Source organism: Martes martes (assembly GCF_963455335.1).
Source record: "Martes martes genome assembly, chromosome: 3".
NCBI lineage: Eukaryota > Metazoa > Chordata > Mammalia > Carnivora > Mustelidae > Martes > Martes martes.
Window position 1 is genome coordinate 44858033 of NC_137890.1, and position 12841 is coordinate 44870873.

The 12841-nt window shown below is 33.0% G+C and overlaps 1 protein-coding gene across 2 annotated transcripts in view; it reads right to left on the bottom strand.

Annotated features, from left to right (window-relative positions):
- The window catches only part of TDRD3 (tudor domain containing 3), a 161996-nt gene that overhangs the window by 21585 nt on the left and 127570 nt on the right, over positions 1 to 12841 (bottom strand). Inside the window, exon 13 of one of the 2 annotated variants that reach the window (XM_080798603.1) lies at positions 3178 to 3263. The exons of the other annotated variant lie outside the window; for it this stretch is intronic. Within the exon in view, the coding sequence (XP_080654729.1) occupies positions 3178 to 3263 (86 nt within the window). The remainder of the gene's footprint in view (positions 1 to 3177; positions 3264 to 12841) is intronic. 2 annotated transcript variants of the gene reach the window in all.

A 12841-nucleotide genomic window follows, 5' to 3' on the forward strand; every position in this document is an offset into this window, starting at 1 on the left:
TGAAGGCAGATGCTTAATTGACTGAGCCACCCAGATGCCCCAGGGCAATAATCTCTTAAAGCAAAGATCACATTATGACACTCTCTGCTGAATATCTTTCAGCAGTCCCTATTCTGAGGGATGAAATTCCAACTTCTTACCATAACCCACCTTCCTCTTTACCCTGTGGCCCCACATGCCTTTTCAGCCTCATCTACTGACATCAATACATAGACCTGTTCTGTTGCCAATATACCTCCCTCTACTGTGCCCTCTAGAATTTCCCTGACTTTACCCTTTTCTTACTTTCCTCCCCTTTCCCCCAAGCTAAATCCTAACTACTCTTCAAGACTTTCAAGACTCACATTAAACTTCAGTTATCCAGATATAACAAATATTTATTGAGGGTGCCTTATTTTCCAGGTACTGTTCTGGATGCTGAAGTATTAAGCTGAGACAAGGTACCTGTTCTCAAACGGATTTAATCTAGGGGTTGGAGCCGGAGCAAGATATGCAGAAAACAAAGCAGGTCAAAGGGGCTAGAGAATTTGTGTGATGGCACACTGCTGTTTTATAATCGGATGATCAGGAGGGCCTTGATTCCTCCATGAGTCAGTTCTAGACTGAGTTAGGTAACTCTGTGCTCTGCTCATATAAACAGATGCTGGCTTACTTCCCGGGCTAGTCCGGGACTCCTTGAGAGCAGAGACTGCTCATCTATGCATTTCTGTTGTCTAGCACATAATCATTCTAAGGACATGTACCCAGCACTGTTCTGGGTGGAGAGGTCAAGCCACATAATAAGTGCTCGAAAAAACAATGTTTGGAATAGACTGATACATATTTGAAATGATAACAGGAGAACCTCAAATATAAAAATTTCACTTTATACTTAATATTTCAATAATATATCAATACTAAAACAGGGACAAAGAGTTAAACAAAATAGTAACATATTCCTGAAATTATGCATGGTAGGGAAGTACAGATTCAAGAAACATTTCATAGGAGAAATGTATTTTGCTCTGTATTTTAAAGCACTTGGAAAAGACTAAATACTAAGGTGTGTTAAGAATTTTGGAAACAATGTAATTAAGGGAGAATTTTGTAAGGAGTTGGGAAATAGGTTGATGTATAGAGTGAAAGTAGGTGATAAGACTGTATAGGTAACTCTATTTGTTTAGTTGTGGGAGTATTTCATTTACTAATGATAGATAGGAACAAATAAGGCTAATGGTATTTTATCATGAAAAACCATAATCATGTTGCTGTTAACCTCACTGAAAGCAAAGGCAAAATTAAAAACTGAAAGGTGATGTTTTATCTTATTTTTTTCCTCCTATATTTTCAGATCCTTTTTGTAAATTTCTGGCATTTTTTTTAAGACTAAAACTCCCTAATTATGATCAACTTTCTTCTTGCTAATTTTATTTTGCTTGGTTTTACTTTTTCCAATAAAAAATGTAACTCAAAATTACAGAAAGTGTATAAAATTGAGAAAAAAATGTATGTATACACACACTTAGAGTATATATACTTCTACTACACTAAACCACTTCACCTTGAGTAATTTCTCATTCAAGTCTATACATTGCTTTTATTCACTCATCATAAATATTTCTATTGATATTACAGCCTTCATAATGATCTTTCACCACAGCTGTAAAATATTTCATCCAGCAGATGGAAGATCACTTATTTTACCATTCTCTTATTGTTAGGCATTTAGGTAACAATGTTGCAATGATTATCTCTTAGCAATTAGCTTATTTCCTTTGCTCTTTCCCTAGGAGAGATTAACAACTGTGGGATTATTGGTTTAAAGGGTATGAACACTTTTAAGGTTTGGGAAAAAATCAGAAGGATCACATCAATTTACACTGCCATCACCAATGTATAAAAGTACTCACATCACTGCATCCTTGCCAGTATGAGAATTATCTAATTTTTTCCCATTCACTCATACATTTAACACTGTACTTAATTGTTTCAATTTGTATTTGAATACTACTAGAGTTCAATATTTCTTTCTAATTTTTAGTTATGAAAGATGACACTGCTACTTCAGCAAGAAACCATATTGAGCATAAGTCAACGGTTCAAGGCCATAAAAATAAAATAAAATAAAAATGTTTAAGTTAATTTAATCATGGCATGATTAACTGTTATTGTGCTCCATGATAATTAGGCATTAATGGCAAGCAGTTCATGTAAGTGGCTATTATTACTATTATTTACACATAGCCAGATCAAGCATCCTTAGATTAAGGGAGGGCTGGACCAAGTAGGGATATAAGGTTTTTTTAGGCCCCCATAAAGATCCCTTGATCTGGAACCAGATGTGACCCAGAAGGCAAGTTCTCTTTCTTCCTTAGCTCAACAAAGCCTCTATAAACCAAGCACCCAGAAAGATCACAGGCACTATGAACATAGTCTGGCTGAAGGTAGACTAGAACTTACTTTATTGACAAGCAAAGATGAGGCCCAGTCAGATATAACTCAAAGAGTTGACCAAAGAAATGCCCATTAAATCTCTTGTCTCCTCTTTCTATGATTATTCCTTAAGCTAAGGATCTAGGTTTTCAGCAAGACTTCTGAAGAACTTTTAAATCCTGAATTATTTCCATCTCCTTTCCCATAGAGAAAAAGAAAGGACCAGAGGCTCAACATATTCCCATTTTCCCAATCAACCTTATTAACTTATGCAGGTGGGATCTGGGTAACAGGATTTAAAGGACTTCCCTCTGCCAAAAACCCTTCTCTCCAACACTGTCTGAATGCCCATGCATTAGATTCTTGATGTTTCTAAGCACATAATTCTGGGAAAATTAGAGAAAGTTAGGTGTATGAAGGGTAAGAAGGGGTAACAGTAACCCACACTTCACTGTGAAATTAATTTAACTAGACTGATTTTATGTTCTTAGAATACTTTACTCTGAAGCATGCAGAGGACAGGAATAAGAATTCCAATATGGAGAGGACGTAGTGAGAAGCAAAACGAATTAAGTCATTTTGAGGTTGCTTAAAAAATAACATAGCTGAGGACAGTATACTACAGAAGGCCAAGCTTTTGATAATAGAAAAGTATGTTTCCATACACCTTGGGAGTTTACAAAGCCCATTACCATTTACCATACTACTTAATCCTCAGAACAACCCTGTACTGAAACTGAGACCCAGAGATATTGAGTAACTTACCCAAAGTCACATAGGTAGTAAGTGGCAGAGCCGGGACTCGACCCAGGTCTTCTGATTCCTCCTGTGCATTTCCAGCTCCCCTGGAGCTGAAGCAGGGGCAGAAAGGGAGGTGGAAGTAATTTGCCCAAAACCAGCCTTGCCCTCTCCCCTTCTTTTAAAGGCCAAGCAGAGCAGACATTTAACTCTTGCAGTGACCCCTTTTTATCAAATTCTCTCAGGATACAGCACACAGAAATCTGAAAATGTATCTCAGCCTTGGACTCAAGAATGGCAGTAAGTAGTAAATGATGTCAGAAGAAATTTTGGCAGTACTTTGCCACTGATGTGAAATTTACTGGAATCTCAAAGTATAGTAAATCTCATTTTAGAAAGCAAAACTTATTTTTATAAGTGAAATTATTTAAAGCGTATGTTTGAATTTTTTTGTTTAGCAGTTTCAGTCATACCTTTCAAATTATACCATTATAAACATTATTTTGAAAAATATCTAAGAACCAAGACACCACTTCTACATTTAACCTACTCTATGGCCATTTTTGTTTACCTTAATGATCTTTCCTCAGTGATTATTTTCACTAGAGCAATTAAAATAATTAGAATGGACAGAATATTCAATCTTTTTATAGCCAATTTCAAGTATTTTCAACAAATTAATAGGAAAGTGTATCATCTTCTTGAGATGTAAGTCTTATGTTCATTTCTAAATTATATCTAAAATGTTCCTAATGTAACCTTTTATAATTAATTTTCTATGACAAAATTTAGAGTTTTCAGTCTCCAATTTCTTGAATAGTTCCCTAATTTTTCTTAGGGAATTATATATTTTAATTTCTGATCTCAATTACTCACATTTCTAATACATTTTAAATACATTCAGTGAGAAATTTTTCTCTTCTTTGCTTATTTCCTAAGAGTGCAAGGATACAATTTAAATCAACTGGGCACATTGATTTGATAACAACTTTTTACCATTTCTAGATGTTTTTGTACTCAGCTCCAGTACATCTGAGTCTCTAACAGTCTTTGCATTTATGAGAACTACTATCAGTAGGGCTAGGTGTTAAGTAAGCATCAATTATAAACAGAGATTATAAAAGATCAACCAGGAATATCAGTTTATTTGTGGCCAAAGCTTTTAGAGGCTTTTGAACTTGAAAAGATGCCCTATTCAACCAGACCTCATTTGAGGATCAGTCTTGTCTGAGATGGAACATACTCAACCTAATATAATAGTTAAAAGCTATGTGAAACCTTTAAGATGAATAAAAAAGCAAATATTTGACATAAAAACAAAAAAGGAAGAGGACAAGGAGGAGGAGTCTGGATAAGGAGGAAGAGGAAAAGAAGAGAAGGGGAACAAAACAGAAGAGAAAAAAATGCTTACCTAGAATAAACAAAAAAATTTGAATAAGTACTAACACGCTCAAACTCTTGATATGCCTTCCTTTTCCCCTTGCTTTAAGACTTCAATTCCATATTTTAAAAATTTAATTGTTTTGCATACTCATGGTCAAATTCAGTAATTCCTAATAATAATAATATTTATATTCTCTGATCATTTTATGAGGTAAAAAAGGGTACTTTTTCCATGTTATTTTCAGCCTTATTTACATAAGTCTCTTCAAGATAAAGGATCATTGTATTCTCTCAGATCATTCATTACATAGTACTAAAAGTGGTTACCAACATTAAAAAGAAGAACACAAGTCCATACATCTTAAAATTTGAACCATACAGAAACAGAATTAAACTGACTCCTAATATCTTACTTTGTATAATAAGTTCATATCTTATCTTATCCTAATATCTTACTTTGTATAATAAGTTAAGCATGACCAAGAGGGCTTACCCTAATTTCTTAATCACATGATCTGGGGGAAAATGAGCATACTTCAGGCAAGATAAAAATGCCAATAAGAGGTCATTAAAAAGTTAATACTAGTTTTGGAAAGTCAATGTTAGCTTTCCCAACTTACTTCCTTCTCGTTATCCTATTCTTTTAATGTGCATAACAAAACTGTAATCAAGAACCATGCCAACAATGGTTCCCAGACTGGAACAATCTCAGTCTGATGGAGGCCTTATTAATATTTATTAGGTGGCTTCTGGAAGGAAAGAAATATATATCTTCTACTTCTCTTATATCTTTTTAATCCCTTGGGTATATAGGGTAATCTGCTGTCCAAAATAGCTTTGCTACAAAAAGCATCAGAGAATATTTATTGAAAAACTATCCTATTAAACTGTTACCCTTGGGTTTGATGTCTGACAAAGGACTCTTCAGTAATAAAGGTGACCACCAGAACTGCATAAATCATTCAACACATAATTTCTGACCTCCTTCCACTGTTTTAGTTATCAGGACACTTCATGTGCTCACTGAAAACTCTAATCCCTTCAAGCTCTAAAAGACCTGGTACTTACAGTATGTATCTACCCCTTATTTATAGAGTTCCTATGCACTCCCACTAGCTATTACCCAACCATAAATTCTGCCCTTGCTTATAATTGTAAGTACCTGAAAAGTGCAGGTTTCTTAAAATAAGAATTTTTTTAAAAATTAGAATTTTTGCCCCTCCAGATCACTCAGGTGAGCTCTGGAATTACATCCAAGATTATCAATTCATCTCACTTAATTGCTGGTACCAGGAAAACAGAACAGAAGATCAAGAGCAGTAAAATACAAGAGCCTGCTCATTTTCTAGGAGGTTTTTAACAAGCTTTTAACTAATTAAAACAATGTTACTGAAAAGCTTTAGGACATGCCAGCATATTAGTAAAAAAGCAATATAAATGTTGAAACAAAATAGAATTTTTAGTCTTTGAGGATTCTCCTTCACTTAAGAATGTTCACTTACCCAGTGGAATTAACCTGCTTTGACACTTTCTTTTGAAATGTCATCTTAACAAAAAAAGGGATTTCACATTTTGCCTTAGACTAGTTTATTGGAGAATAACAAATACAAAACCCAAGTAAATGGTGAAAATGCATTACTGCTGGAACATGTAAATATCATGTGGGTTATTAGGTGAGAATTACAGAGAAGGACAGCAATATTATAAAAGCTATAATGGTAGTCTTCACAAATGACAATTTCTAAAAGTTAATAAATACACGTTTTCAGAATCAGAGTTAATATAAAATTAAAAGACCAGTGAGTTATGTATTTGCAACATAAGATCTTAATTTTATTTTTATGTAATAAAACACTATTAAAATGACACAAGTACTTAGAAGGGACCTAAAATTTCAGGAATATATTCTGTCCTCTATTCAAAGAAAGGTTAAGAATCTAAAAACATATTTGAGGATAAATTGTCTTTTATATATTTAGTCTCTATTTGTAACACAAAAATTGAATATTATGTTACTAATAAGACGTTTGGAACATCTAAAACAATATATTTAAACATAAATCTTCATCCTATTTTAAAGCTGGGAAATTTGAAAACTAGAAGGAAAGTAACAAGACAGCTAAGATCTTTTCCAAAATATATCCCATAGACTTTCTGTCAGGTTAAAAAATAAACAAACAAACAAAACCCCAAAGAATTCCATGAGCAAATAGGTTTGTGAAGCAATATGCACTACTTCTCTCTCTTAGAGATTAAAATACATATCACTGGTATGAATGTTCAACAGTAATTTCTAAATAAAAATAATCAAAAATAAAAGCACTCAAAGCTAATAAACATAAGCTCATAGATCTAATAAGTGATTTAGCAAGGTTGCAGGATAACTACAAATCACTGAGGAAGGAAATTATAGAAGACCTAAGCAAACGGAAAAAAAACAAAACAAAATAAAATACATATTGTCTTGATAAGTCCCATAATAAAAAAAGCAAACTTAATTTTAACCCAGCATTTTCCAAATTTATTTAACCAGAAAGTGGAACTAATGTTCTTAGAACACACTTCAGAAAACCCTGAGCTAAATGAACTAGACATTAAAAAATATACACAGAAAATTAGCGGCTTTTGTATTCTTATCGTGGTTTAAGTTGCTTAACTAGAGCCTCTTCAATTATGTTTACTCTTTTTGAAGATTTTAGCGAGAGAGGGAACACAAGCAGGGGGAGTGGGAGAGGGAGAAGCAGGTTTCCCGCTTAGCAGGGAGCCCAATGTGGGAGCTCCATCCCAGGACCCCGGGATCATGACCTGAGCCCTGAGGCAGATGCTTAACGACTGAGCCACTGAGGCACCCCCAATTATGTTTACTCTTAATAAACTATGGGTTTCTTTTTAAGGCAAATAAAATGTACTCACTGTTGTAGTACTTCCTTTCCCTTCTGAATGGAGCTCTCAGTCAATGACAGGTTGCTAAGGGAGTTATTTCAAGTCAAGCTGTAAACTCTTGCTAGTAGTTCTCAAGTTTAAAAGAATTGGAAGCTCTATAACACTGGAGTATTTCTCTCAGGGAGACAGATCAACTCCACTCTCTCCTAGAGATGTGATAGTGAAGCCTATTGCTCATGATTCTAGAATAAATAGTACATGTCCAGTAAAGTTCAGAAAATTAAGATCAGGAGGAAGGGTAGTCCATATACATCAAAAGATACCACCTTCTTCTAAAGGTTAAAAAAAAGCCAAGAGGATACAAGGCTGTTTTGAAAATAGAGTGAAAGAAGAGAGATATGACTAATAAATGAGATGGCCAAAGTTAAGAATATAGAAAAACAGTATTAAGTAGAGACACAAGATGACCATGTAAAATTAACAAAGAGAATCAACAACTGACAACTGACTATGGTATGCAGTTAAATATGTATCCTAAGTCCCCTTGTAGCCAGTCACCATCAGGGTTCACAATCACTGACTTCAGAGGAGATGTGCTGCGTGCGCTCCATCTGAAAGTGAATAAAGTCTGTGGCACAATGAGCAATATTCTTTTTCTGCTTTTTTAGGTGCAGATGGAAGAGGGTCAGAAATTTACTCAAAACTACAATAGAACTGAGTGCATTTTTAAAATTCAAGAATGCCCCTTCAAATTTATAACAATCTTTAAAATACACTGACATGAGTGTCTAGTCAAGGTAACATGCCCAATGGAAAAGTGACATATTTGGAAACAGAAATAAAATCAAACAAAAATATTCCTCAGATTCATTTATTTTACTACTTTATTTCCTGTGCAGTGAGTATATTAGCAAGTCTTTTGCATTATACGCAAAGGAATGGTAAAATTCAGTGCAGTTTAAAATTACAGTTTTAAAAGTCCTGGTAAATAAAATAAATGAAAAAACAAAAATTTACACTTAGAAGAAAGCAAGGCTTGAGCCCTACTTAATCAAAAAAGTCAAAGGAAAAATACTTCACCTGACAATCCCAGCACCCTTCAGCTAAAGGTCTCACCCATGATGCCTCCTTATGACTACTTTGAAGGAAAAAGTAAATCATATAATATTCAGCATAAATCTAAAGCATCATGGATTCAATTCCTAATTAACGAACATCATAATTCAGGGTTCCACACTTTAGGTTGCTATTAATAAAGGTGAGACTTAGAAGAGAAAAGATTAACATATTATCTACTGGCATTCACTTATACAAAAAGAAAATGTTGCAGATTTTTCAGTTATGCTAACTTGATTCTTAATGTTAATATTCAAATAATTTAAGGCTTGAATTGCTTTATGAGTTATAATTAAAGTTAGAAACAAAATCATAGTATGACTATAGTAACTTTAAAAAGACAGACAGCACATCTTCGGTAATATCGACATGTTACTTCACTTTGGAAGTTATTTCACCTTCGGAAAAAGTAACATGAAATAATAATATAACCTGTACATTCATTGCTCAGTAAAGAACAACTCAGATTACCCAGAAATCTTTTAAAGATGTTTTGATATATATAGTTCCTTTGAGTAGATCACAATATATTAAGTTATCAAATAGCAAAATTCAAACAATACTTTTTGTACAGGCTCTTAAAATTATTAGCTAGCATATTATTCTCTTAGTATTAATTTAAATGGTGAAATAAAATGTCTCTATTGAATAATAGAGCAGGGACAAAACTAGATGTCAACATTTTCATAATAATCTGTTAGGTTTGGCCATCACAAATGAAATATGGGCTTCAGGGGGTAGATACCAACAGTATTAAGTTGACATATCTATGCATATGGCATGCATTTATGAATGAATAATCTTTCCCTCTATGTGAGCAGCTTTCATATCTCCAGTAAAGTCCTGAATATTCTACTACCTCCAGTGGGAATTGTGAAAGGCTGGGTCACTGATGAAGAAATAAAGGCTATCAAATACAACCAAACTTTGTTAAATCAAAACTTGAAGATATTGCATGGAATCCCCAACTGCATCATCTGTGATTTGAAAATTGTGTTCTTAAATGGGGCTAAGCTAGCTGTACAGTTTCATTCTGATTAACTCTGTTTACAGCACAACAAAACAAAACAGAACACAATGAGTTCTGCCCACATGACAATGTTTGAAAGGAAAGTTTCCTGAGATAGGTCTGGTGGAAGAAAATGTATTTCAGTGTTTCAGTGACCTTAATCAACTTATGCTTTTAGTGCAGAAATTTAAGTATGGTAAATTATACCCACTAATTTATTTAAGAATTATCAGCAAGAATGAAAAACCTCTGGACTATGATCAAATATGTGCTTGTACTTTTTATTGGATACTAATTAGCAGAACCTCACTGTTACATAATTCTAATTTTCCTTTGAAGTTAATGATTTCTATAACAATTGTCCTCTTTTTAATATCTATTATGATCTTTTGATATCAAATACAAACTAGTTATAGCCTAACTTTATCACTACATCATTAAAATTACTAACATGACCTTGTTCTAATACATTTAGGATCCATTTTAACTCATTAATTTATGTATCATAACTCTCAATCTCCTTCCTCATTAAACAGCTTAGGGCTTTTTTGATTATATGTTTCTTTTTAATATTTTTATTAGTGATAGAATAATTTATAGTTTTTTGTGAACATCATTTGAATTTAAAAAGATAACTTTCAAATGTGCTCCGAGGATGTCATTACAAAATATTTGTGCAAAGTTACTTCAAAAGTAAAACCTGAGATAGCTTCTTTTGTAAAGTATACTAAAACTGAAAAAAATATATATGTATCATAATTCTTAAAAAAAACAGAACCCAAACCCTCCTAAAAACAAATTTTACTTTTTAAATAGATAAGAACTTTTAAAATAGAAAAAAATCATTAAGCCATACTTTTTTCTTCCACATCAATTTTATATTCAAACTAAGGTGGAATAAAGACCTAAACATTATTTAAATTACAACTTCAGGAAACAAGATTTTTTCCACTTGTATTTTATCTTAAAGCTTCAAGAAGAAATAAAAAAGGCCCTCATGAGATATTTGTTTGTTTCACGTAACTGGAACTATAACTTTCTTCTCACTTTGTGCAGTGCACACAGATTTTTGTGTGTTTTGTGCACTAACATATATCCGTCACCTAGAGCAGTGCAGCACCTAATAGATGTACAATGAATATTTGTTGAATAGATGAAAACAGAAAAACATTTAAAATAGGATGATCATCTAAAAGGCAATAATAATCCATCTGTCTAAAATTAATGCGTAATCGCTTCTCGGCCTTTTGGCTAAGATCAAGTGTAAAATTAATGCCTAAGATGGTGTATATGTTAAGGCCTTAGAACTAAGCATTATCTACATAATCACAATTATTTTTGTTGAAACAATAGCTGAACCAGATCTTTTCCTGATATTAAGAAGTACTATGAATTTATAAAAAAAAGTTTAGAAACCAGCAAGTTCAAAAACATTTCTTGGGATATAAAAGCCTCCACAGAATCCAGGTCATAAAAATACTTGGAAAATCAAGACCTGACAAGTGTCTCTCCAGGGTTAGGAAAGCAATTCAGAAGCAACTACACTTTAAAAACACAAAAGGTTTGTCTCAGCAGCAGCACCAGGGTATTTTACAGTAATTCCAAATTGCCTGTGGCATCTTTTTACTGGTTTCCCGGTATAGGCTTTAGAGTTAAAAGGAACCAATTTGGAAAGGGCCTGCAGGAAACACAAATAGCAATTTGCTCTGCTCCTAATGTTTTCTCATACAGTCACCAGAAATAGAAAATAATGCACTTTTCTTCCTATATAATTTTACAAATAATATGAAACTCACTAATGCTTCATCTACTTTGGAAAAATAAGGTAAATCGTATAATGTTTAAAGAACATTGGGGGGAAAAAGTGACAGCATTCATCCAGTTAAGAAAAGTTATGAACCCCACCCTATGTGGGATATTTAGAGAGCTCATTATAATAAAGACACTAAATTTAAAAGCTAATATTTAATGACAGCTAAAAGAACCAGGTGAAATCTAGCTAGAACACAAAAAAATCAAAGATGACTTACCAAAAAGTTTACTGAATCATTTCAGAGGAAATAAAACATTTAATCATAATTAGAGCATGTATTTTCACCATCTAAAATATCATCATTGATTATGTTCTGGAAATAAAAAGATGTATCCAAATGGAAAGGGAAAATAAGTATTTAGTCTACAGAGCAAAGGTGAATAACTCCTAAACTTCATGAGAAAAATATTAACTCTTGGATTTAAAGTATTAAATTGATTTTTATTTTAATTTTCCATACGAGAGACTATGAACTTAGTCTCTGAGTCTCTTTGATTTCATGCTTTTTATTTAATGATTTATCCTTATGCCTTTAAGAGACATTACAGGCAACTGATTTCTATAAAAGCTTTTGGTTTTTATGCAAGTTTTTGGGTTGTTTTTCCAGCAAACTATTAGAAAACTCTTCAATGAATGATCATTGCTACATTTAGGAAAATGAGGTTCTTCCAAAATCTTACACCAATAACAAACAAAACACTTTCATAAAAGATACAATATAATATCATAATTAAAAATAGTGCAAGAGTTAAAAATTAAAAATTACACAATCCATGGTGTGAGTGAACAACTGTGTTAAGGCTTCTAAAAACTTCACTGTACCTTTGCAGCCCTTTAATTTTTCTAGTAGGACTTGTCAATTAGCATTATCTTCTTATTGATTTAGTGAATATTTGCTTCTGATTAATTTAAAACTCGTCACAAAGAAAAAGTGCTCATAGACTCCAACATTAATACTCTCAGAGGCCAGGAGAACACAACACTAACTCTACATTAAATGTACTGACAACTGCATGCACTCTTTTTCTTCAGGGGCTTTTTATGGATATATGCACATATGTATTTTTTTTTAAATGGAGATGAATGAAGATGATGGTGACATCATCTGCATATCAAGGAGATGCTTCTACAAACTAAGTCAGTTATTCAAGCAGATAAAGAAGAATGATCTTGTCTCCCAAAACAATGTTTATGATGCAAAAATATCTGCTATATTAATTTACGCAAAATCATAAAATATCAACAATCACAGGAGAGAAAAATACCAAAATCTTCAAAAGATTTAGTGATTCTATCCTGCTTCTTTCTGTAAAATACTTCAAGCATTTTACAAGATTTTTAAGCTGATTGCAAAAAAGTAAATTGGTAAAAAAATGGAATAAAGCATAGATGAATATTCACAAATGGGTAGAAAGAATATGAAAGTATTGCTGTGGTTCAGAATCACTACATGGGCTGTGACATCTGATAAAGTTATTGTCCAGCTA